This window comes from Chelonia mydas, chromosome 1, assembly GCF_015237465.2.
Source record: "Chelonia mydas isolate rCheMyd1 chromosome 1, rCheMyd1.pri.v2, whole genome shotgun sequence".
Classification (NCBI taxonomy): domain Eukaryota; kingdom Metazoa; phylum Chordata; order Testudines; family Cheloniidae; genus Chelonia; species Chelonia mydas.
Genome location: NC_057849.1, coordinates 106889212 through 106913267, shown reverse-complemented (window position 1 = coordinate 106913267; position 24056 = coordinate 106889212). Strand labels below are relative to the sequence as shown.

At 41.0% G+C, this 24056-nt stretch overlaps 1 protein-coding gene across 7 annotated transcripts in view; it reads left to right on the top strand.

Moving 5' to 3' along the window:
- Positions 1-2210: 2210 nt before the first annotated feature.
- The window catches only part of CARS2 (cysteinyl-tRNA synthetase 2, mitochondrial), a 66014-nt gene continuing 44168 nt past the window's right edge, over positions 2211-24056 (top strand). For 2 of the 7 annotated variants that reach the window (XM_037896898.2, XM_037896887.2), the window contains exons 1-8: positions 2211-2572; positions 2870-2920; positions 10318-10435; positions 14750-14821; positions 15514-15619; positions 16431-16514; positions 17329-17458; positions 17809-17942. In XM_037896898.2, coding sequence (XP_037752826.1) covers positions 2316-2572; positions 2870-2920; positions 10318-10435; positions 14750-14821; positions 15514-15619; positions 16431-16514; positions 17329-17458; positions 17809-17942 — 952 coding nt within the window. In that variant the 5' untranslated portion in view covers positions 2211-2315. Of the gene's footprint in view, positions 2624-2869; positions 2921-9516; positions 9697-10317; positions 10436-14749; positions 14822-15513; positions 15620-16430; positions 16515-17328; positions 17459-17808; positions 17943-24056 lie in introns of those variants that run through there. The other 5 variants (XM_037896877.2, XM_037896909.2, XM_037896914.2 and 2 more) reach the window with 5 other exon arrangements.

The following is a 24056-nucleotide window of genomic DNA, read 5'->3' as shown; positions in this document are numbered from 1 at the left end:
ACAAGCTGGGCATCTGCTCTGCTGGCTGTTTTGTGTGGAATGAGGCAGGTGCCTAACTCTGTCTCACAAGTAATGACTTCGGTGCCTAAGCTGTGTGACTCCAAAAAGGGGCTCCCAGCTGTGGATATCCAGCAGAGATAAGCACCTCCCTGCAGCCTGGAATGAAGTGCCTACCGCCAGGAGAGGGGCAGGGCTTCGGACGGACCATTCTTGTCAGCATCTCCCAGCTTAGGTGGCTCTCAGCCTAGCACGTTTGCTTTTGTGGATAGTATTTTTGATACCCATCTCTCCCCATTCATTGTATAGGAGCTTAGGCTCAGACTTCGTGGATTGCAGTGTTGTTTCTGTGATTTTCTAGGAACCTAAAAGTTACGTATTTGACGGCTCAGCATTACAGCACCTAAGCCCTTTTGTGGATCTGGGCTTTTGTCCCTATCCTGTGCTAAATGCAAGACAAATTCATCCTGGTATAACTCCATTTGTAGCATAATGGACTGAATTCTATTGAGTTACTCTAAGGATGAATATGGCCCATTTTTCTTAGAAACACCTAAACTTCATCAAAAGACAAGACATTGGGCATGCCTATGTTCAGAGCTAGGTCAGTTGAACTCACATGGTGACTTTAAACTAATTTAGTTAAACTGGTGCAAAAGGCTTTATGGACACTAGGGTTGCCAACTTTCCAATTGCACAAAACCGAACACCCCTGCCCCATCCCTTCCCCGAGGCCCTACCCCTACCCCGCCCCTTCTCTGAGGCCCCACTCCCGCTCGCTCTATCCCCCTTCTGTCCATCGCTTGCTCTCTCCCACCCTCGCTCACTTTCACCGGGCTGGGGCAGGGAGTGGGGTGTGGGAGGGGGTCAGGACTGGGGAAGGGGGTTGGGCTGTTGGTGTGGGGTGCAGGAGGGGATTCCAGGCTGGTGCAAAGGGTTGGGGTGTGGGAGGGGGTTTGGTACAGGGTCCCGGCAGCGTTTACTGCGGCTCCCAGGAAGCAGCCGCCAAGTCCCTGCAGCCCCCTAGGCACATGGGTGGCCAGGGAGGCTCCATGTACTGTCCTTGTGCCTGCAGGCGCTGCCCCTGCAGTTCCCATTGGTCATGGTTCCCAGCCAATGGGAGCTGCGGAGCCACCCATGTGCCTAGGGGCTGCAAGGACCTGGTGGCCGCTTCTGGGAGCTGCATGCAGCTAAGGCAGGCAGGGAGTCTGCCTTAGCCCTGGGCCCTCACTGCACCACGGTCCCTTTTCGACTGGGCGTTTCGGTCAAAACCAGATGCCTGGCAACCCTAATGGACACTTATTTCAGTTTAAACTAAACTGAAATAAACATATTTTAAGTAGATTATGAACAAATCTAAGATGAACTGAAATAAACCACTTTTAATTCAAATTGAGTGTTCACACAAGGTTTGCAACAGTTCAACTAAATTGGTTAAAAAGCCAATTTAGGTTCAACTCAGACAACTTTCTCATGTATTTTATCTTTGAAAGTGGTTTATTAATCTTAATTAAATAAAAGCTTCTCCAAATCTCAGAGGAAGGATAGTCCAGTCCTTGGGGTGCTACCTGACAAGCTGGGAGACCCAAGTTTAACTTTCAGCTCTCACAGATTTCTTGTGTGACCGTAATCACTCTGTGCCTCGGTTTTCCCAACCATAAAATGGGGGTACTGTAAGGGTACTTCAAGGCTAAACACATTATAGATTATGAGACACTATGATGGGGGGGGACACACGCAGATCCACTTCCTTTGTTAGGCTCTCACCCTGCAAACCTTTAGGCACTTGCTGACCTTTACGTGGGTGAGCAGATTACAGGCAGCAAAGCTAATGGAGTGTGTTACCGCAAGGGCAAGTGTGACACCCCCCCTAGTCCTTCCCGTGTCCAGGCGGGCATGGCCCCTGCTCGGAGGAAGCCCTGGGCGCTGGACGTTTCCCCCCGCTAGCCCAGTGGGAGGGCAGCGAACCCGGCGCCGCTGCAGCACCACGAGCATTCAGCAGCGCGGCCCGGCCGGGGGCCCCGCTCGCCTCCCCCGAGTCCGCCTGGGGCGCGGCCGGCGCTGGGACAGAGCCCCGGGCCCCGGGCCCCGGGCCCCGCCCCTTCCTGCCGCTCGGGCTGTAGCTACACCGCTCCCTCCCTGTCCCCTGCACAGGCGGCCCGGCTGCTGTAGCTACACCCGGCGCGGGCTGTGCCGCGGCGGCTGCAGCTCCGCCCTCGGGGCGGGGGAGCCGCTTCGCCCGCCCCCCCCGGAGCCTGCAGCCTGGCCTGCCCCGCGCCGAGCTCTCGCCGCCCCGGCGGTGGTGGCGCGGCGCGAGCATGCTGCAAGCCCGGCGGGCCGCTGCCGCCCGCTGCCTGCGCTCCGGGAGCCGGGGAGATCTCCCCGTGGCAGCCGGCCGAGGGGCTGGTGCGGAGGCCGGGCTGGTGCGGAGCCGGGCCTCCCCGGCGAGGTGCTGCTCTGGCGTCGGGAGGAAGTGGATCAAGCCCACAGGCCGGGATACCGGGATCCAGACCTACAACAGCCTGAGTAGAAGCAGAGAGCCCTTAATACTGGCCAATGCGGGAGTGGCGACCTGGTAGCGATTTAAATAGCATTAATCAGTGGCCAGCCCAATACAAAATAAAAGGTTATACTCTGCAGCCTTCTAGAAATAATGCTGCTGATGAGATGGGGGGAGGAGTCCTGTTAATGTTCCCTTGCTTTTAAACTGATAGCAAAGGGATCCATCCTGCACAGCTGATCACCTTCCTGTGGCAATGTTCAGTTTGGTTAATGTATCTGTTTTTAGTTGTCCATAGCAGCAGGTAATACGTCAAACAGCTTTTGACTATTTTATTATTTGTTCTTCACTAGATCTTCCCTTTGTTCACAGGTATAGCTGTGGGCCAACAGTATACGATCATGCGCACCTTGGGCATGCTTGGTGAGTTGTTTTAAAATTGTAGGAGGAAGACTCTGCATTAATGTTTTATGATGTCAGGTGACTGACTGCAAGGTAAACACCAGCAGCTGGTCTGTGTCAGCTGGTTCAGGGACTCGCAGGGGGTCCCAGAACTGGGCACCAGCCTGAGTCCAAATGTCTACACCGCAGTTAAAGAGCCCTATAGCCTGAGCCCCATGAGCCCATGTCCGCTGACATGGGCCTGTCACAGGTTTTTAATAGACAAACCTCTTGTGTCTAGCAGCTCAGGACAGCCAAAAACCTGAGGTGGATGAATGAAACGTAATTGCTATCCAAAGGACAAGCTGCTGTTCTTCACTTAAGAAAGACGGTGCCTCTTACCAGAGACTGAAAATGAAAGCTAGCCTCATGCAATTGTTTCCTGGTGAAATCTATTCAACAGTGAAACAAATAGCTTATTTTGGTTGAGAGGAGCTGCTTGGGAACTGCTCCATCCTGTTAATTTGCTAAATTCTTCCTCTGGGAGTTGGACTTCAGGACATTTCTAATCCTGTAATGTAATCAGCATTCAACATGACCTTGAGAAATTAGAGAATTGGTCTGAAATCAACAAGGACAAGTGCAAAGTACTACAGTAAGGGTATATCTACGCTTAAAATGTGACAGCTGCACAGCCGCATCACTTCTGTGTAGACACACCCTACACTGACCGGAGGTGTTCTCCAGTTGGCGTCGCTAATCCACCTCCCCAAGAGGCGGCAGCTAAATCAAGGAAAGAATTCTTCTATTGACCTAGCACTGTCTACGTGGAGGGTTAGGTCTTCTTAACTATGTTGTACAGGGGTGTGGATTTTTCACACCACTGAGTGACATAGTTAAACCAATTTAATTTTCTAGTGTAGACAAGAAGGAAGAAAAAAATCAAATGTACAACTACAAACTGAGGAATAGCTGGCTAGGTGGTTGTACTGCTGAAAAGGATCTGGGGGTTATAGAAGATCAGAAATTGAACATGAATCTACAATATGATGCAGTTGTGAGAAAGGCCAATATTCTGTGGTGTGTTAACAGGAGAGTCATATGTAAGACGCAGGAGGTAACTGACCTTCTCTGCTTGGCACTGGTGAGGGCCCAGCTGGAGTTCTGTGTCCAATTCTGGGCGCCACACTTTAGGGACGATGTGGGCAAACTGGAGAGAGTCTAGAGGAGATCAGCAAAAATGATAAAAGGTTTAGAAAACTTGACCTAGGAGAAAAGGTTAAAAAAATTGGGCATGTTTCATCTTGAGAAAAGAAAACTGAGGGGGGACCTGATAAGTCTTCAAATATGTTTATAAAGAGGATGGTAATCTATTGTTGCCCTCTGAAGGCAGGGAAAGAAGTAATGAGCTTCATCTGCAGTAAGGGAGATTCAAGTTGGATGTTAGGAAAAGCTTTGTAACTGTAAGAGTAATTAAGTTCTGGAATAGACTTCCTTCCAGCTCTATACTTCTATGGTTGTATGCTCTTCAGAGTGGAGCTGGGTGTACAGCTGCAACTTGGTAGCATTTACTGTACAAAGAAACTGAAGGAGAAGATCTGTTGTCTGACGTAGTGCTAAAATAGACATATACTAGTTAATACATCCAAAGTTTTCAAGTTCTGATCAGTTGGGCAGTTTGTCTCTATGGAGGGGAAAAAAATTTTTTTGTATATATTTTCATTTATTTATTAGGACAGTATGAATTATTTTGGATCATACCTGCAGAATAACAAGGGTGCCACCAGACTCCTTGTTGTTTTTGTGGATACAGACTAACACAGCTACCCCCGATACGTGATACCTGCAGAATGTGACTGTTATACATAATACATTAACTTTAATTTGCTAGACAGTTCCATATCAATCTGTTTTAAACATTTTGGAAGAAGAGCAGCTGATATGCCACATGTAATTTGGATTTTAAAAAAATGAATAATTTTGCCAATTGTTTATTAAATTAATTTTAAATGCTTAAGAATATACTGCCTGAAGTACATTTACTAAATTCCTATGTGCAGACAAGTTAAAGACTGTTAGATCTGTATAAGCAGCTCTTTTGATCACATTACATATGAACATAGGCTGCAAGAATGATTTCTTCCTTTCATTTGGCTTGGTTACTATGTCAGCAATTAGAAAAAACAGTACGGGGCTGTTAGCCTGGTAAAGGGACATTTTTAGGGTTGGTAGGCTCAAAAATTGTCTTTTTTTCTTTTTTGCTTTAAATTGTTTGAAAATTCTGTGTGACTTATTTTTTCCTCCACATAAAAAATGTTTCAATGCCTTTTTGTTTTATAAAACCAAAGCACACAAACCTGCCAACACTTCAAAATTCATTAACAGTTTTATAGTAATAAACCAGTTTGTGTGAGTAGTAATGGTAGATCGGGGGTAATTGTAAAGGAAGCATTTCATCTTTTTTTTTTTTTTAAATTGATGTAAGGCATGTGATAACTGTTAGTTTGTCAGCCAGAGAGACTGTAAGGTCCTTGGGTTGCCAGTCCTGCAACTGTATGGTATTCAAAACTCCTGCTGACTAGGAAGTTTTGCTTTCATCTGTACTGCAGGAGAAGAATATGTATAGCTTGGACAGGAACTGTGGAAATGATCTTAAATTTCCTCGACAACTTGTTTCAGTTTTGGAGTGGGGTTACCTCCACTGGTGGCGAGAGGGTAGTTTATTGTATGGTTACATTCAATCTAGGGTTTTCCTGTGAGAGAGATCAATGCAAACAATAGTATGATGTGCAGGTACGGCAGAAATAACTTTGAAAAATACCTTAACCATGTTAAAGAAAGAATGCTACTAGCGTGGCTAGAAACTGGGTGTGCTGAACATCTCCAGCTCCCACTGAAGACAGTGGAAGTTTCAAGTGCTCAGCAGCTGTTATGGTTCATGCCAATGATACTTAAAATCACAAGTGCTGGAACTAGGGGTGCTGTTGTACCCCCCTGGCTGGAAGTAGTAATAACAACCCAAATACATGGTTTCTTCCTTCCGTACCTCCATTATAAAAATTGTTCCAGCACCACTGCTTAAAATAAAGAGTGTATTGCATCTTACTCCATCTCTGAGGAAGGATGTCTTTCAGGTCATGGTTAGCGGTATGAATGTCAAATACCACTTAATATTGTAAATATTTCTTCTTAGCTTATGCTGCCTCATTGACTTTGACTGTGTTCTTTCTCTGAACCCATTGTGTTCCATTTTCTGCTGTGGCAGGAACTGTGAGAGGAGAATTAGAATATTTATTTCTATGTATCTCTTGTAGAAATGCAGGTTTTGAAATACTAAGTGCCCAGACATAGAACTGGCAACCTCTCCTTTTTGCACTCTCAGTACTTATGTGTTGCTGTATTCTTTTTGTGTGTTTATTGTTGTAGTTTTCCACCTTTTCTGTAACTTTCTGACAGGGCTTTATTAATCTGGATGCTAATAAAGGTCAGAAAATCTGGAAACCATACTTGAATTATTTTTAATTAATACCTAATATGCAGTATGATGATTTTTTAACTTTCAAATAACCCCTATTTTTAGTTCTACAAATTGGTGGGGGAGAGGGTTATCAGAATATAAATCACTGACACTGTTTAATAGCTTAAAATGTCATTGTTCAAGAAAATTATTAAACTTGCTATATCAATAAACTTCTTTACTCCACAAGTACCTCATTCTAGGCTCTTCTGTCAAGTGTTTTTTCCTCTGGGGTAGTGGCTCTCCACCTCTTCCATGTTAATCCCACATTACAACACAAAGTTTTAGAACCATTCTCCCATCTAGCTGTAACAAATGGGAGTGTCATTGCACACCCCTGAAACCTGTTTGGACCTCGCAGGTTGGGAACCATGCTCTCGGTTTTGAGAGTAGGGAGGTAAGTGTCATCTGAATGCAAATAACAAAAGGAAATATCTAGTAATGGCCTGCGAGGAGGAAACCCATAATTTTCCAGAAAGTTTTATTTAAATGTAGCATCTTGTGTGCCAGTACTTTAGCATGGGTGAGTATATTCTTTTAGTTCAGTGGAATACCAAAATATACACTATAGTAGCTCATTTCTAACTTAATATCCCATATAACTTTTGCATAGTGAATTATATTTGGATCTCAGGGTTGAATCTGCTACTGTTTCTGTTCTTACTATTATCCCAGTTCCTTTTACCCCCAATATCTTTTTCTGCATGTACGTCACTCTTTTAGTACAAACCCTAAATAGTCAGGCTTTGTACTGGAAACTAAATGGAGGCAGGATGTTTAATATTCATGGACTTTGTTAAAACAATGCACAACTAATTTACTGATTTACTACACAACTAATGCACAAATTCTGTGGGCTGGAATAGCAGGAACCAACACAGTGTGTCCCCAGTTAGGGGTTTGGGAGTCTCTGGATCTGTATATGTACTTCCCCGTGGCCCTTCTCTTTTCCACCACCACTTATTCAGAGATGGTGAGGAGGCAATTCTGCGTGTCTGCTCTGCTCATTCATCTCTCCCTCCTCCCTCCCTGGACAGGTCTAAAGTTGAACAGGCCCTTTACAGCTCAGGGAATTTCACCTTGTTTTAGTCTCCTTTTTCTGATTAACTCTCCATCCATCCCTCTTCTCCTCTTCTCTCTGCTGCCCTTTGCAAGAAGGGATATGTAGGAGTTCCTAACTTACCTTCTCTATATTATTCATTTTTTCATGTACTTCTTTTTATCCCCTCTCTGAACTAAATAGCTCCTGTCTTTCACTCTTTCTTTATATGGAAGTTTCACCGTGCCTCTAATCATCTTCATCTCCTATCTTTGAAATCCACCTGTTTCTCATGTTTTTTGTTTTATATAGGGTAACTAGAACTGAACACAGCATTCAAAGTATGGGTGCACCATTGATTTATATAGCTGCATTACGATCTCTACCCCATTCCTTTTGCTTCTTCATATATTGTTTGTTTTGTTGACTGCAGCTGTACATTGAGAATAGGCTTTCATTGAACTGTCCACAATGACATTCAAGGCTTTTTCTGGGCTCTTACGGGTTAATTTAAAATTCACTAACATGTATGAGTAATTCAAATTATTCTTTCCAATGTGCATAATTTTCCACTGGTTTTTACGCCTTCACATTGCCCAATTGCCTTGCTTGGTTAGGTATAACTTAAGTGTTAATTTGACTAGGATGGCAGGATTCTCTTAGTATCCCTCTGTAGTTGGGTCTGCTTGCAGATTGCTTCTGCTCTGGACCCCTTCTTCTGCAGCTACTGGTAAGTCGTCAGCTGCTGAAGGAGGTTCATGTGGTAGGCAATTGATTAGAAAACATGGGGAGGCATCCAGGCCTATAATGTACCCGTGAGACCCACCACTCCTAGCAGCATGAAGAAAATGCTCAAATAAATTTGTTGGTCTCTAAGGTGCCACAAGTCCTCCTTTTCTTTTTGCGAATACAGACTAACATGGCTGCTACTCTGTTTAAACCGTTTGTGGTCCATAAAGTTATATTTTCACTTTTTTCTTTTAATCAAAATTATTTTTGTAAAGAGTAAGGATGCCATTTTATTACTTAATTCTTCAAACAAGCTTTTATTTTTCTTTTTTTTAAACCACGACAGACACAATTAATGAAGGAAGTAATGGTACAGATACAGAAATGAATTAACAATGGAAATGAGTGTCATCCGCAGGAGGGATTTCAAAGGAATTACATTTTTGTTTTAAACCCTCTCCCCTGCCCCCTACAAAATAAACGACCCTTTTAGTTGCTGTGCAACAGCCCGCAGGCATTGGAACCATGTTCACATTTATACGGTGTGTGCCCCCATTTAAGAGGATTCCTGTTGATGGGTCAAAATGTAACCTTGATTTTAAACACTTAATTCTGAAATTTTATCAGTTCGCTGACATGAGGGTTTCAACTTGGTTAGGATCCAGCTTCTCAGCTGGCTGATTCCTAGCAATAATAATCCCAAGAGCTGGGTTCTTTTCTGTGCCACCCCTTCTTCCTTCACTCTCTGCTTTCTTCTAGTCAGCATGTTGCTACTGAAGAATAAAAGAATCCTGCTCCCTGAAATGCCAAGGTTTCTGCATATTTCAACATGCTGTTTCTTCTAAAAACAGAGTAGAGGTTTATAGCAGGAGACAGTGCATTGTTCATACGTGTACTAGCAAAGAAAACCACAGAGCTGGTGGATTTAATTTTAAGCATTTTGACATTAATAGTGATTCTTTTATTGATAGTGAAATGGACTGAGAGGGCCCTGGTGTATTTTGGTGGACTAATATCACGACATTTTTATATTATTAGAATCTTACCTAGAATTAGCCAGGGATTCATTAACGTGATCTGTTTCTTAGTTGTATATGCTACTTTTCCAAAGACACATTTTAGTATGGCAGAATTCAAGCAAGTAACACTAGTTTTCTTCATGTGCAGTTCAAATATGATATTCGTGATTTATGATGTGAGGCTAAGAATTTCTGGGAAGGCATTGTGTTATCACCATCAGATCTAGGCAGCTAAGTGAAAGGTGCAAATACATCTGCAAAGTTAATTGAGCCTTGTTTGTTTTTTGCAGACACAGTAAACAGTCTCCAGTTTGTTCAGCATGCTGGATGGTATGGAGAATGTAGATTTGTGAATATCCTTCTGGACCCAGGCCTGTAAGGTACTGAATGCCCACAACTGCCTTTGAAGTCAATGGGAGCTGTAGGTGCTCATCACCTTGCAGGTCTGCGCCTATCCTGAGATGCTGCTGTTGTTGCTTAGCCACACCACCCACTTGATCCCCTGTGCCTACAGGTGAGTCTCCCTTCCTGCTCTCCCCTGGCCCCGCAGTGCAGCCCCCTCCCGCACTGGCAGCACGGCGAGCTGAGGCTGCGGGGGAGAGGGGACAGCAGGGGAGGGGCCGGGGGCTAGCCTCCCCGGCCAGGAGCTCAAGGGCCGGGCAGGACGGTCCCACGGGCCATAGTTTGCCCACCTCTGTATTAGAGGTTTTAGAAGCTGAGTATGGAGTATTGTAAGTGTGATGTTCATTTTAGTAGTAAGCCTTTAGGTTAACACAATCTCACTTCAGTATATTGTTTTAAAGAGATGTGTGCAAGAAAAGAAACACTTCAGAACATTTGATGTAATGTGTCACTAGTGCCAGAAGAGGGTAGACCACTTCAACTGAGATTTGCATAACTTCTTTATAGAATGTAACTAGTTCTGGAGTAGCATTTTGTGTATATATATTGTGTGTGTGTGTGTGTCTGTGTCTGTCTGTGTCTCTCTCTCTCTCTCTCTAAAGACTATCATTGTTCTCTTTTCATTCTTAGGCCATTCAGAGCTGCTATATGGGTGATTTTTGCTGTTTTATTAATTTTATTTAGATTTATTACCAATAATACACACTAAAAAGCCCTTATTTTTCTTTTTCAGTTCCTATGTTAGATTTGATATTATTCGAAGAATAATAACTAAGGTTTTTGGAAACGAAGTAGTCATGGTGATGGGAATTACAGACATAGATGACAAAATAATTAAAAGAGCCAATGAGGTAAATATATAACGTTTACTTTGACAAAAACTTATAGTGTTTAATGTACTGAGTAGTCTTGGACAACAACTTGGATTTTGTTACTGCTTTTTAAAATCACTGGCTGATTGTTTCCTGGGCTCTCAACTCATGGGCTAGTAGAGGCTGGGAATCTGGCAGAGCTGGCATAGGTATCTCTGTGAAGGAAGCAGTGTATAAAGTTGCCCATCAGTGAGATATAGGTACAACAAATGCCATACCATTGGCTACAAAGGCAACCCTACTTAGTCATCTGCTAGAAGGGCTGTTTTTTCAATACAAGGTTGTTAGGGAAAGTGGAAAGTCATTGGGGCTCTCATTAGAGTTGAGGAGTTGTATTAACCCCTCTCAGTCCTAGGGTGAAAATATTAACCAATGAACTTTGGACAGTTGTCCATAGTAGCTACTGTTTTACAGAAATTATCTAAATTGTCGCTATTCGCCTTGGAATTGGTCATTAAAGAAGATGGTTGTTCTGTAAATAATCATGGAGCTTCCATAAAATCAAGTTGCAGGTGCTCAGCACCTCTCAGAGGTCTTCCCGGAAGGATCTAACTGTACAGTGAAATGGACTGAGAGGGCTCTGGTGTATTTTGGTGCACTAACACACAACATTTTTATATTATTAGAACATTACCTAGAACTAGCCAAGGATTCATTGATATGATCTGTCTCTGCGTTGTATATGCGCTACCTTTCTTAATGGCTTCCGAGGCGCTGAACTCAAATGGATCTACTCACAAGCTTAACGTGAGGGATATGTATAAATCCTAGAATGATAAAGTTATTAACTATCTTTACTCTAGCAAAGTTTTCACTGATGGCTGTTGGCTAAATTAAAAGCTTTGTTTGTAAACTGCTCTCAGTGGGATGCTAATCAAATCAATTTTACCAACTGAGCATAGTGAATTGTCATTCTATCTCTTTTTCTGCTTGATAAAATTCTTATCAGATCATAAAATGTTAATAATATACAACTAAATTGTGAATGCTAATTATTTTTTGAAAGATTTAAATTGAGTTTTTTGGGTGTAAGACCTGGTGACTCCTGCCTTCTGGAACACAAGGGAATCTGTCACAATAGATCTCAGCCACAAACTGCATGTTCTTTTCCTGATGTGAGATCTATTGTGACAGTTATTAAAAAAAAAAAACTTTTAATGATTACAAGGAAAAAAATCTATTTTTTAACTGTGATTCACAGCAAATATAGAGAGTTTTCTCATATTGGTCTTGTTATGCTTTTGATAAAATAAGTTTTTTTGCTCATTCTTATTCTTTCCCTTAGGAATATTTTTTTCTTGATGGCTGCAGGCCAGTGCTTTAACATACAACCTACATTTAAAATGTGTATGCGTGTTTATTTTGAGAATTTTTTTTCATAAGAGCATCATGGTGATTTCTTTGCAGAAAAAGTTGACTTAATGTGTTAAAAGAATTGTAGTTAATTTGCTCCATTCTTTTGTCAAGATTAAAGTCTGTGCTATGAAGTAGTTTTAGCCTTCAGAACTTTTGTAACTATGCTAAACAAGTCTGATGCTTTTATTCTATGTTTACCAAGTCCCATAAGTTGTACTCTGAGGGGTGTTTTTTACAGTTAGTAGAACAGTGGCACACTGAAGTCTCCTCACCATTTTATGGGTATTTATATAGAGGAGGAGGTGTTAGGATTTGTTACTGACTGTCACTCTATGGTTAGGACTGTAGGTTTGTCATAATATTTGGTGGGAAAGTCTTTAGAAGAGTTGTGGTAACAATAGCACAAATAATAGAAATCACACACAATTATTTAAAAATAAATCCTAGCTAAGATTTGGTGTGCCTCAAACTGTATTTACAGAACCAAGCCTCAGTTTAACGATCTCTGGGAACCACAATACTTCTAGATTGCTTAGCGTCTGCCTTTTCTGCATTAGTCCTCTGCATTGGTTTAGAGCTCCAGGAAAGGCTCTTGGTCAAACAGCACACTGAGCAGGCCAGAATGTGGTGCTTTGATCCCAACTTTATAACTTCTCTAGGTTGTTTTTGTGTTGGTTTTTCTTTGGTATCTTCAAAACATTTCCATGAACATTGTCTTCAGATGCAATTAGCTTGCCCTTTATCCCCATTTGAACAAAGCGTTTCTGGATAATATATCATAAGGACATTTCTGCATTAGCAGGAGGATGTATTAGATGACCTAAAAGGCCTTTTTTTACATTTATTTCCTGTGATTCTTCCAGCTCATTAAAAAAGATATTTAATAAAACTGATCTGACACCAATTCTTGAGAGTCATCCTGTAGAGTGACAATCTCTTACTCAGTGGGCATTAATCATTAACCTTTGTTTTCAATCCTTCAGCCAGTTCTTAGTCCACCGGGGTAGGGTTCATATCCAAAGGAAGTGGAATTAATTTTGGAAGTAAGGTTTCTTGACACTGTATCAGATGCTTTACCAAAGTCCAGATATAGGACATAATTGCATTCTCCTTCTCAATCCAAAAAGCAATTTGTTTTGTCTGGAAAAATTTGTTCTTTATACTCTCATGCTGTTAATTGCTGTTGATTCCTTCTATCCTCTAGATTTTGAACCCGATCGTTTTTCAAGTCCTGATTACGGAATACATTCGGAGAAAGCCACAGGTCAATAAGCAAGTTGAGGAAGGGTACGGCCCAGTGAGGTTGAGGAGCAATGCCCTCTTGAGAAGTCTCACTAATACTGAGATTCGTGTCGGGGGTGCTGGCTCCTAAATCTTGCTCAGGGATTCGTTTGGAGCCTCTAGTGTCTGAAGCAACTCCTTTCTGGTTCCTAGAAGGGAAAAGAAGCTTTCCTTTCGTACCAAGCCTTCTCTTGATTGCAAGAGATGTGCCTCCTCTATTCTACCTCTTCCCCAAAACTCTTGGCTACTCCGATTAGTGGTTCAAAAAGTGCTAAGCACTAGCCTGGTGAAAATCAGGCCCCTTTAAAATGTCTTAAATCAGGCATCCAAAATCTTGACCCCAGTGCCTGCCTCTAGTTGCTTATAACATTCCTGAATAGCATCTGCAGAATAAAACTGATGTATTTCTGCTCACCTAATTCTGAATGGCAGCAATAAAATTGAATTTTGTTCTGTTAATTTAATTCTGTTGCTCCTGTCTGCCAATTCAGAAAGACAGCCTTCCATTCGTTCACATGCAGCAGATTATTTTCCAAAACCTAAGGACTAGAAATTTAAATCTTGCAAAATTTGATAATATAGCACCTCCACTTGCCAGGGAAGGTTTTGTTCTGGTGAATTTTTCAAGCCCTGGCTATGATGAGTATTTGAGACAAATGTAATATCAAATGCAAACTGATTCTTTATTTCTGCTTTCCACTTATTTATTCACTTTTGTGAAGATCCCTGTGCCTAGCTGTGAGCATTAAAAACTTGTAGATATTGTTGGAGTGCTACTATGCTTTACAAAATATTTGACTGTCTATCAGTTCATTTCCCCAATTGCATTCACGTATTTGAGGAACAGCAATGAAAAGTTGAAGTATCATTAATTTTTAACGATAAAAATACCCTGTGTGATGTCTGTAAGTCTCTGTTCTATAACTCTGACATATATCAGTAAGTGTTGGAAATGGCTTTATTGCACCATGAATCATAGAATATCAGGGTTGGAAGGGACCTCAGGAGGTCATCTAGTCCAACCCCCTGCTCAAAGCAGGACCAATCCCCAACTAAATCATCCCAGCCAGGGCTTTGTCAAGCCTGACCTTAAAAACTTCTAAGGAAGGAGATTCCACCACCTCCCTAGGTAACGCATTCCAGCGTTTCACCAACCTCCTAGTGAAAAAGTTTTCCCTAATATCCAACCTGAACCTCCCACACTGCAACTTGAGACCGTTACTCCTCGTTCTGTCATCTGCTACCACTGAGAACAGTCCAGATCCATCCTCTTTGGAACCCCCTTTCAGGTAGTTGAAAGCAGCTATCAAATCCCCCCTCATTCTTGAATGCAAAGTAAGCTTAGCATTGGAAGTGAAGTCCTTGCTGAATAAAAATAAAAGATTTGTGGACTTAATTTTTAGTCACTTTCTATAGAAAGGTGTGGATTCAAATGTTCCTATAATTCAAACATAAATGAAATACCACTTTTATGCTAAAACTGTCTTTTATATAGTCTCTGTACTGAATGTTGGATTAATAAACCTTCCTTACTTTTTTTTTTTTTTACCTCGGGGAACCTCATAACTCTTCCAGTTAGCCATTAACTGACTGATAAGACTATACTATTTTGTATTATTTTGATTTTTGATTCACTCATCTGCCTCTCTTCTACAGATGAACATATCACCATTAGCTCTTGCCCGGGTTTATGAAGAAGGCTTTAAACAAGACATGGCTGCATTAAAGGTGTAAATCTTTAATATTTTATCTTTTCAAACTGAAATTATTATAAAGTGCATTTATTTGTTAAAGGAAAAATGACAACCTGATTTTTAAGTTATATTTTTAATTGACTAATTTAAAAATACTCTATTTCTGATGAATCGTCCCTTAAATAGTACAGAGTGAACATTTTTAAAATTCCTTTTCAAAATTTTTATAAGATTTCATCTGATCCCCCTATGTTTACATGTGTCTTTTGGCAAGGGAGAAACTGTCTCAAGGAAGGAATGAATGGTTATAAGCTCTTCAGGATAGGTACTGCATACTGCCTGTGTTTGGGCAGTGCCCAGCACCAGGGGGCTCCATTCTTGGTTGTCTCTAGGCACTAGCGTAATGAAGATGATTAATCAGCTACAGAAAGGGCCTGATCTAACGCCCATTGAAGTCAGCAAGTGTCTTTGCATTGACGCCAAAGAGCTTTGCATCTGGCTCAAAGTGCTGTCAAATGCACCAAGTAAATAAGCTAGGAAAAAATGGAGAAGTTCTTTTTTCGGTAACTGTTTTCAGTTATAAGCATCTTAGGTGTTGTTTGTAACTATAGTATATGCAACATTTCGAGAAAGAACTGTTGTGTTTTTACGTTAGCTGGGTTCCTTTAAACATGCTGGTATTGTCACAAACTAAAGCAGCATATTCTTTCTGCTTCTTTATTTAAGGTTCTTCCCCCGACAGTGTATATGAGAGTGACTGAAAATATTCCTCAGATAATTTCTTTTATAGAACGAATAATGGCTAGTGGACATGCTTATGCAACCTCCAAAGGTAAGACTTCTAGCAGTACAGTTTGATGTTAATGTGTATGCAAGAAATTCATTCTCTTCGTTGGAGTTATAACCAGACCACTCGGGTCAGTTCAGATACTCAATATCATCTCTTCCTTTGATTGATAACTGATAAAGCAAATGCTGTGAATAACTTTAACACACTTTTTATACATGTTCTTAGCACTGTATACTTACATGGTAATTGAAATGTGACTGAGTTTTTAATGTTGTTCTTTAAGGGCATTAACTGCATTATATAATTCCTAAGGGGAAATCCTGGGCTAGAAAACTATGGAACTGGCACATTCTATTTCATCAGAGGTTTGTGCAAGATAAGAACCCGGTAGTCCCTATGGGAAGGTGTGCATCCCTTATGCACTGCAGAGCACATCTTTTGCAAAACGGAGCGCATAGTGGGGTTTTAGAAGCAGGGCTCATGATTGTGGGGGGACCGCAGCTGCACGTTAACTACACCTGTGAGAGGCTTCATTTGAGTCCTGAAGAGTACAGTTGATATTATGTGAGCAGAAAAGAACCCAGTATGACTTTTATATCCTAGGGTGGGTTTGCAGTTAGAAAAAATAATCTTACATGCGTGATAAGCAAACTTAATCTGTAGTCTTTGAGACACCATAAACATGGAAACACATGCTCTCGTTATTGCAGTCACTGTCCAGAGCAAAATGATTCTTTTAGGAAATGGTACACAACAGATGCTTTACTCAGGAAAAGTGTTTATCTTTTCACCACACTGGCAAAGTGAATGCCCCCTATCTTTATAATAAATCTCAATGTTTGTTTTCTAACAGGTGATGTTTATTTTGATGTCAAGTCTAGGGGAGAACGATATGGAAAGTTAAAAAGTGTTTACACTGATGTACAAGAGGAAATGGGTATGTTGATATGGACTGGTTTGGATCAATACTTTGTTTCAGTTAAATGTGTTTTCTGAGGCTTAACTAGCATGTGTATGAAATCCTAATATGAAAGGCTAAAACAATACAAACAGTGCATCTCCTTCTTAGTCATAGTTCTTTTATAACTTTAATTCATAGATAATATTTATTTAGTGCTGAAGAAGTTTTGACCATTTTTTCTAGCTGTATGCATTTAAGGTTTTTTTTTTTTTTTTCCCCCCCCTGACTTTACTTCACTTAAATACAGTTTTCTTGCTGAAAAATTGGAAGGAAAGTTATTCTGCAACCACCAGATAACCTGTGTTTAGGAGAAATGATTGTTTTATATTCTCCAGGTTATCTTTGGATGGAATAGAGTTAGAACTGTGTTGGGTGTGGGTCTGTTAGTGGGAGCTAAGATCAGCCTGGGCACTTATAGATAAATAAGATTATATAATTTAGTCAAATACAAGTTACTGAGTTCAATGCAGGGGGAATTGGGTGAGATTCTTCAGTCTGTGTTACAAAAGGAGTTAGACTAGATGATCTAATGATCTCTTCTCACCTTAATGTCTGTGAATGAATCAGAGTCCATTTCTAGCTCATGGTAGAATGTTCAGGATATAATTTTTGTTGAACACTTTGTGTCCAACATGTCTGTCCTCCTGGCTAGGGAAAAAAATACAGGAAAACGGAAGTGTCTGTCCAAGAATAAAATCTGGATAGCTCCCTTTACTGACATTCCGAATGGCTTCATGCATTTACTCTTTTTGGAGACTTATCCTATTAACAAATAATAAATTATTGGCAGTTGATAGTGATAAGCGACATGTCAAAGATTTTGCCCTGTGGAAGGCAGCCAAACCTCAAGAACTTTACTGGGCTTCTCCCTGGGGAAAAGGAAGACCTGGCTGGCACATCGAGTGCTCTACAATTTCGAGGTCAGATTTCCTAGTTTTTTAATTTTGTGTGAAAGTGTGTGCCTGCATGCGCGTGTGACTGATGTGGATTTGGTAACTGGAGCAAGGAAAGGATATGTCCATTTGTAATTTTTGAATATAAACAAAAATAAGAAATTGCTGACTATAAAGAAAACATGTTCATTTTTGCAGAAAGTGAAACTGGACAAATACATTGCTGAGATTTTAGTATTTCTTAGAATACTTGTTCTGTTACTGTAATAAACTGGAGAAAGCATTTGGATTTAAAGTGGTTCAATCTGTTAATTACTACATTTCCTTACAAAGGCTCTTGTGGTGTTCTGATTTTGATCAGTAAAATATTATTACAGTACAGTGTTTGGAAGTCAACTGGATATCCATACTGGTGGCATAGATCTTGCTTTCCCACATCATGAAAATGAAATTGCACAGTGTGAGGTTTATCATCAGTGTGAACAATGGGGAAATTATTTTCTACATTCTGGTAAGTAACAGCTTAAATTTAGTCGTCTTAAATTTTGAATATGGCTTTCAGCTTTTCATGGCATGCTTCTATGCTCAGAAATGTGGAGAAAAACTTATATACAGATGTACTGCTACAATGACCAAGTTTCTGTTTTCTCTAAATTAAGAAGGATAATTGAAAATGAATTTTACCTTAAATAATACAAATTGACTCTTATTTAAAAAAAAGTTCAGAAATGTAGGAGTTTTTAATTGTAATTGGATTTTTGGAAGTCTCTAAGTAGTTAAACTGCATTACCATGTGGGTTTTTTTGCCCTGGATGAAACAAATGGAAGGGAAGGTTAATTATTACTCATTGAAGATATAGTCTCACAGAATTCTCACTCATCCTTCACCTGCTTTCCTTAGAATTTTGAGATGTCTTTTTTATATTTGTTTCTCCCAGAAAACTAGAAGAGATTTATTTATTTATTTATTTAATTGTTGTGCATATATTTCTAAAAATAGAAAAACACATCACCTTGGAATCAGAGCCCTCCAGATCTGGGGGAAGGTGAGCAGGGTAAGTAGATGAGTCAGAATTCTGTGAGATGTCTGATTATAATTTTCAGAAGCACCAAAACGGAGATGGATTACAAATCATTCTTGGAGTCCTTTAACTGTTGGCATCAGGTGCACTGGGCTTGAAATAAAGTGTTCAGTGGAAAGCTGTAACCAAAACGGCAGTATTTATAAATGTAATAAAGGGATTTGAGTTGTGGAATGGAAAGTTATCTGTACCAATGGAAAATTAAACCTGAGGATAATGCTGAGATATATAAACAGATTAACAAAGAAAACCCCTCAGAGGTGTTTTTCCAACAGAGAAACATCTGGATTAGAGAAAGATACTGGAGTTCTGAATGTGTAATTATTCTGTTGTTGACATAGCACTAAACTCTAAATTCACTAAATCCCACTGAATTCTGCTGAGAAACTTTTATCTACTGTTAGCATTATTTTCAGTCATGAGAAAAGAAACAAGATTGTGTCTAACATGCTCTATAATTGACTTCCGTTGCTTTATGCTCTTCTGTCCTGGTGTCCTGAAAAAGAAACAACTTCAAAGAAAGATTTCTTCCCTCTGCCTCCTACTCTTTTTTTCAGTCTTGTTTCTCCACAACTCACCACAATTGTTGTATTGCCCAGTCTATTTGGAACTCACTCACTGGGCACTTTATCTTTAAATTTCCCCCTAAAGCCGTGGGAGCAGTTCATCAGCTGGTCTAAACTGTCATAACTCCATTGAAGTCTTCCTTTCTAGCTTTCTTTAACTTCCTCTGTGTGATCCAAACAATTTACATTGTCTTTGATGGCAGGGTTGACAGACTAATCACTTCATATCTTGAGGAGATTCCCGTACCCCTTAGCACAGGTGAGCACCAGAGACCGTTAAATTGCCATATCAGCTATGATATACCATTCTATTTTATAGCTAACTGTTTTCAAACATGGTTTAAAATTAGCTTGGCCATATTGATTTTTAAACACTCTTATCAATGTGAACTTTCTTTAAATAAAGTATAGAAACCATATCTAGCCTATGCAACCTTAACTGATTTTAATCACAATTTGGCACTGTCAGCATTGGTCAGAGGGGGAAAAAATAATAAAGGACGAGGTTAGCTAAAGCATACTTCTGAATGTCCCCTGCAGCTTGGTGAGTGGGGAAATTCAGAATGGAATTGTTCAGAGGTCTAGTGTGGATGGACCCATAGTGTAGACAGCCTCAACCTCTTATTTCCACACTCTTACAGACCTTAAAAAAAGAGAAAGATTGAGAATTGGGTGGCTTTGTCACCTGTTAAGACAAAAGACGTTTTCCAGACAGCTACCTCATTGGTTTTATCTAAATAGACTCTGTGAAGGGGCCAAACCCTTGTCTGACAGAGTCTCCTGTTTGTGGCATTGCTCAGGATTGTATAGTTCCATGCTTTGCTGCTCTGAGTAGGAACGCCCCTGACACATCTGTGTACAGCACTCCAGATAATTTTGCTCTGCATTAGGCTTTGCCACTGCATCATCTTATATTGGTACTGACAATGGTACCAGGGATATCTACCCTGTATATTATGGTCCTCTTTCCCACAGTGATTATTCTGACTTTCTCCAAAATTGGTGATAATAAAGTCTGATTCTGCGTCCCCAACCCCTGCACATGTAGAGTACTGCTTCTTCATGCAAGAAGTCCCATTGTGTTATTTGAACTACTCATGTGAGTAAGGACTGCAGAATAAGACCCATAGTATGTGGTATATAAACATAGGCCTAGCACAACTTGCTGAGCAGTAGATTTAAATTCATGGGGATTTGCAAAGTGATCAGAATGAGAAGAAAGAACCGTAGATCTGAAATGCCCATAGTACAATTCTGCTTGGAGGAAACTCTTGTTGCAGTTGGGTATATCTGAAATGTTGGAGCCATAGTTGATCAAATATCCAAATGCTACTACTATTGGTTTAAACCCAGTCTGTGACCCAATATGTTTGAGTTTAACTTTCTGAGATTACAAGTATAGACAGTACTCACCCCTGGAGTCTTCCTGCTGCAGCTCTAATGCTAAGCAGTATGTCAGTTCAAAAATTCCTGACCTGTAATCACAAAGTATTAGTTTTCAAGTCAATATAAAGATGTCCATTTTTGTTTTGTCTGTTAATAGGCAAATATGCCTTTTGTGGGACCAACTGAAATTTTAAAACTTACTAGCAAGCTCTTTGGGGCAGGGACTGTCTTTTTGTTTGGGTTTGTACAGTGCCTAGCACAGTGGGGTCATGATGATAATATAAATAATATACTGGGAATGGCTCAGACTTGTTTCATGTATTACCACCTGCACTGGTTAAATTGAACGCTGGTTTCAACTCCCAGTGTAGAGTATGTTGTAAATCAACAAATGGAGATTGTCCAGTGGCAGTCTGTTATCCACAAGAGGTGCACTTTATTCCCTAAATCCAGGCGAGTTTAGTGGTTTCCTTGGTGAAGGATGTTCACTAATTTTCAGTGAAGGATTCTAGCTGGTGGTACCCTTTCAGTTTTAGTCTTAAATGTTGTAAATCAAACTGTAGAAACATTCTTGTTTAGGAAAGAATGAAGGATTCTGAGTTCTCCCAGAAAGAAGGAAAGAAAAAAGAAAGGGAAAAAAACCTGGATTCCAGTGAGAATTCAGATGACGATTCTCTAGAAGCCAATAAATTATATTCTTTCAGTTAAGAAATGCTGCTGGAGGAGGATATTGTGAATTATTTAGGACAAATGATTCAGCTTCAAAAATAATTCTGCTAACACTCTGGAATACTGGCAGGCTCAGAATCATAAGAGCAGTCCTCATTAGAAGAAAATCCCTGCACTGAGGATAAATCATCTTCTAAAGATTTTATTTTTAGACTGCTCAGCCTCTGGGAAGAACACCAAGCCAAAGTTGTGAAAATCCTGATATTTTAGATTCTTTTTTGGAACCATCCTCTCCCAGTGATGGGATTCTCTCATATAGAGGAGTGGGATTGAAATAATTCAGATGTTGCTGATGCCTTCTTATGAAACCATGTGATAGAGATACTCTGGTCAAACATTTAAAACCTGCCTGCCTAAAATTAAGCACTTAAATCCATACTTAGACACACACACAAAAATGGCCTGATTTTTTCCAGGTGCAGCGCAACATGAGTTTCCACTGAAGTCGGTCCGAGCGGCAGGTGCTCAATCACTCTGAAAATCTGGACACGTTTATTTAGGTGCCTAACTTTAGTAATAATACCTAGCTCCTGTATAATGCTTTTCAGTAGCAGATCTCAAAGCACTTTACAAAGAGCTCAGTATCATTATCCCCATTTTACAGATGGGGAAACTGAGGCACCGAGCGGGGAAGTGAAAATGATGGCCTTTGCACAGTAGACCAGCATTATTTCTTACCGCATGCTATAGGATGAAGGACAAATGCCTGAAAATAGGATCTTGTTTTGATGGCAGATCCCTTTTTAAACCAGTCTTACACCTGTGGATCCCTCACTCCTCTCCCACCCTTAACACTGTGCATTGTACAGATTCTGTTTCCAGTTGAGGAGGAAGGGGTTCGACGCATTCTCCCTGGAGACCATCACCACTGATCCTTAATCAGCCACAGGAGTTACTACAAAGTGCTACCATACTGGGCCCTTCTCTCCACATCCCCCACACCCAGGGCTGAACACACGGCCTCTGTAATAGGCCCTGATTTTGTTTTTGTGTGTACACGCACGCGCACGCACTCAAACAAACCTGCAAATCAGTATTATGCACTGAATAATGTAAAATTCGTACAGCCAATTAGACTGTTGAACAGTACAAGGAGCAGAACTTCTACTGCTGTCTAAGAGAAACAAAACATAATCACATAATATCCTTTAAAGAGCATTCTGACTGGGGTATAAGATGAACACTGAAGAGTGTTGATTTGTGTGGGGAGCAGTAATAATTGGATGGAGTTCAAAGCAGAATTATTGTAATTGAATAGCCAGGAAAGTTCAATTATTCATATCCACAGTCCAGTATAGTTCTTACAGCCACACTTAGTGCTGGATCCTGAGAGGAGCTGATCACCTCTGAGTTGAATGGGAGGTGCAGTTGCTCAGTATCTTTCAGGATTAGTCCCTTAATGTGAACAGCTGGCTTAAGGCTTTTAATCACAGTTTTTGAAGTGGTGCTGAGTGCTTTGTTCTTGGCTACACTTATAGCTAAACCGTACTCGGCACCAATTCAGCTGCACAAATTCCTTGTGCTCATTATCAGCAACGGATGATTTTGCTAATGTAAACAAGACCCAAGAGTACCGATATGTCTGAAGGGAACTCTATCAAATGTCAATGACATTGTGTAGCAATGGTTGAGCTGAGCTACATGCTATCCCAGGTGCAATACATACTCCTGGGGGAATTCTGCGCCTAAAAATTCTGCACACATCATTTTAAAATCCTGCATATTTTATTTGTCAAAATAACACAAAATAAGCATGCCGGTTTCAATCATTTTGGTAATTTATTTCAAAATACCTGTCAGCAAGTATGTCTGTAACAATACAGAAAACAAAAAACATCCAGGAAATGTTTTTTGACAAATAGATTCCTTACTAGGCATATTAATACAGAACTTTAAGTAGTTCATTTAAACTACAATATAGAAATGTGCGTCCCACATCCCTCTCCCTAACCTCCTCCGTTACCTCTGACTCCCCCCGAGCCTTTGCACTGTTTCTGAGGGAAGTAATTTCTGGGGGTGAATCTGGAGGAGTGTAGGGGAGAGACGTATGGAACAGGTTTTTTTGATGGGGGGGAGGGATTGTTAGGGAGTTGGGGAGCCTCCCCCATGAAGACCCTGTCTGACCCCTAGTCTCTCCCATTCATTCAGGCACATCTGCCTCGTCTCTGTCTCTGTCCCTGTCCCCGCAACTAACTCTTCTGAATTCCAGTGTGAGACACCCCCCCCCCCAGCAGCCCCTGGGTGCCCCACTCTGTCCGTCCCCACCTCACCTGGCCCCTCAGGTATGCCGCTGTGAGAAAAACAGCCCCTGCTGTCTCCCTTGCTGTGGCTGGCTGCTTTGGCTCATGAGCCAGCTGCCCTCTCTTCTGGTGCCACGGCAGCCTCTGGTGGGCGAAAGGTGCAATTGCAGCACCTCTCCAGCAGAATGTATTATTATTCTGCGGAGATGAAAAGTCTCTGGAAGACATGAATTCTGCACATGCGCAGTGGTGCAGAATTTCCCCAGGAGTAAATACGGATGGCTGCTGCCCCTCCTCTGCTCTGGGTCCTGTAAACCCAGAGCTTATTTCAGTCTATAAAATGCAGCTATTAAAGAGTCTAGGGGCATGTGGAGTTTAATTTAAAACAACAAGCAAACCGCTCGCCCACATTCAAATGCATCATCCCAATACACCAAAATGTAAGTCCCCACTACCAGTTCACTTCTACCCTCTTAACCCATCCTCCGAACCTGATAAAATATCTTGACCTCTGTAGGCTGGCACTTTCAGGTTGTAGTGGACCAAAGTGGGCAGTAGGTTTCAGAACAGAAGCCCCTTCTCTGTAAGTCCTGTTGCCAACCTTCTCTTTAAACTGTATGAC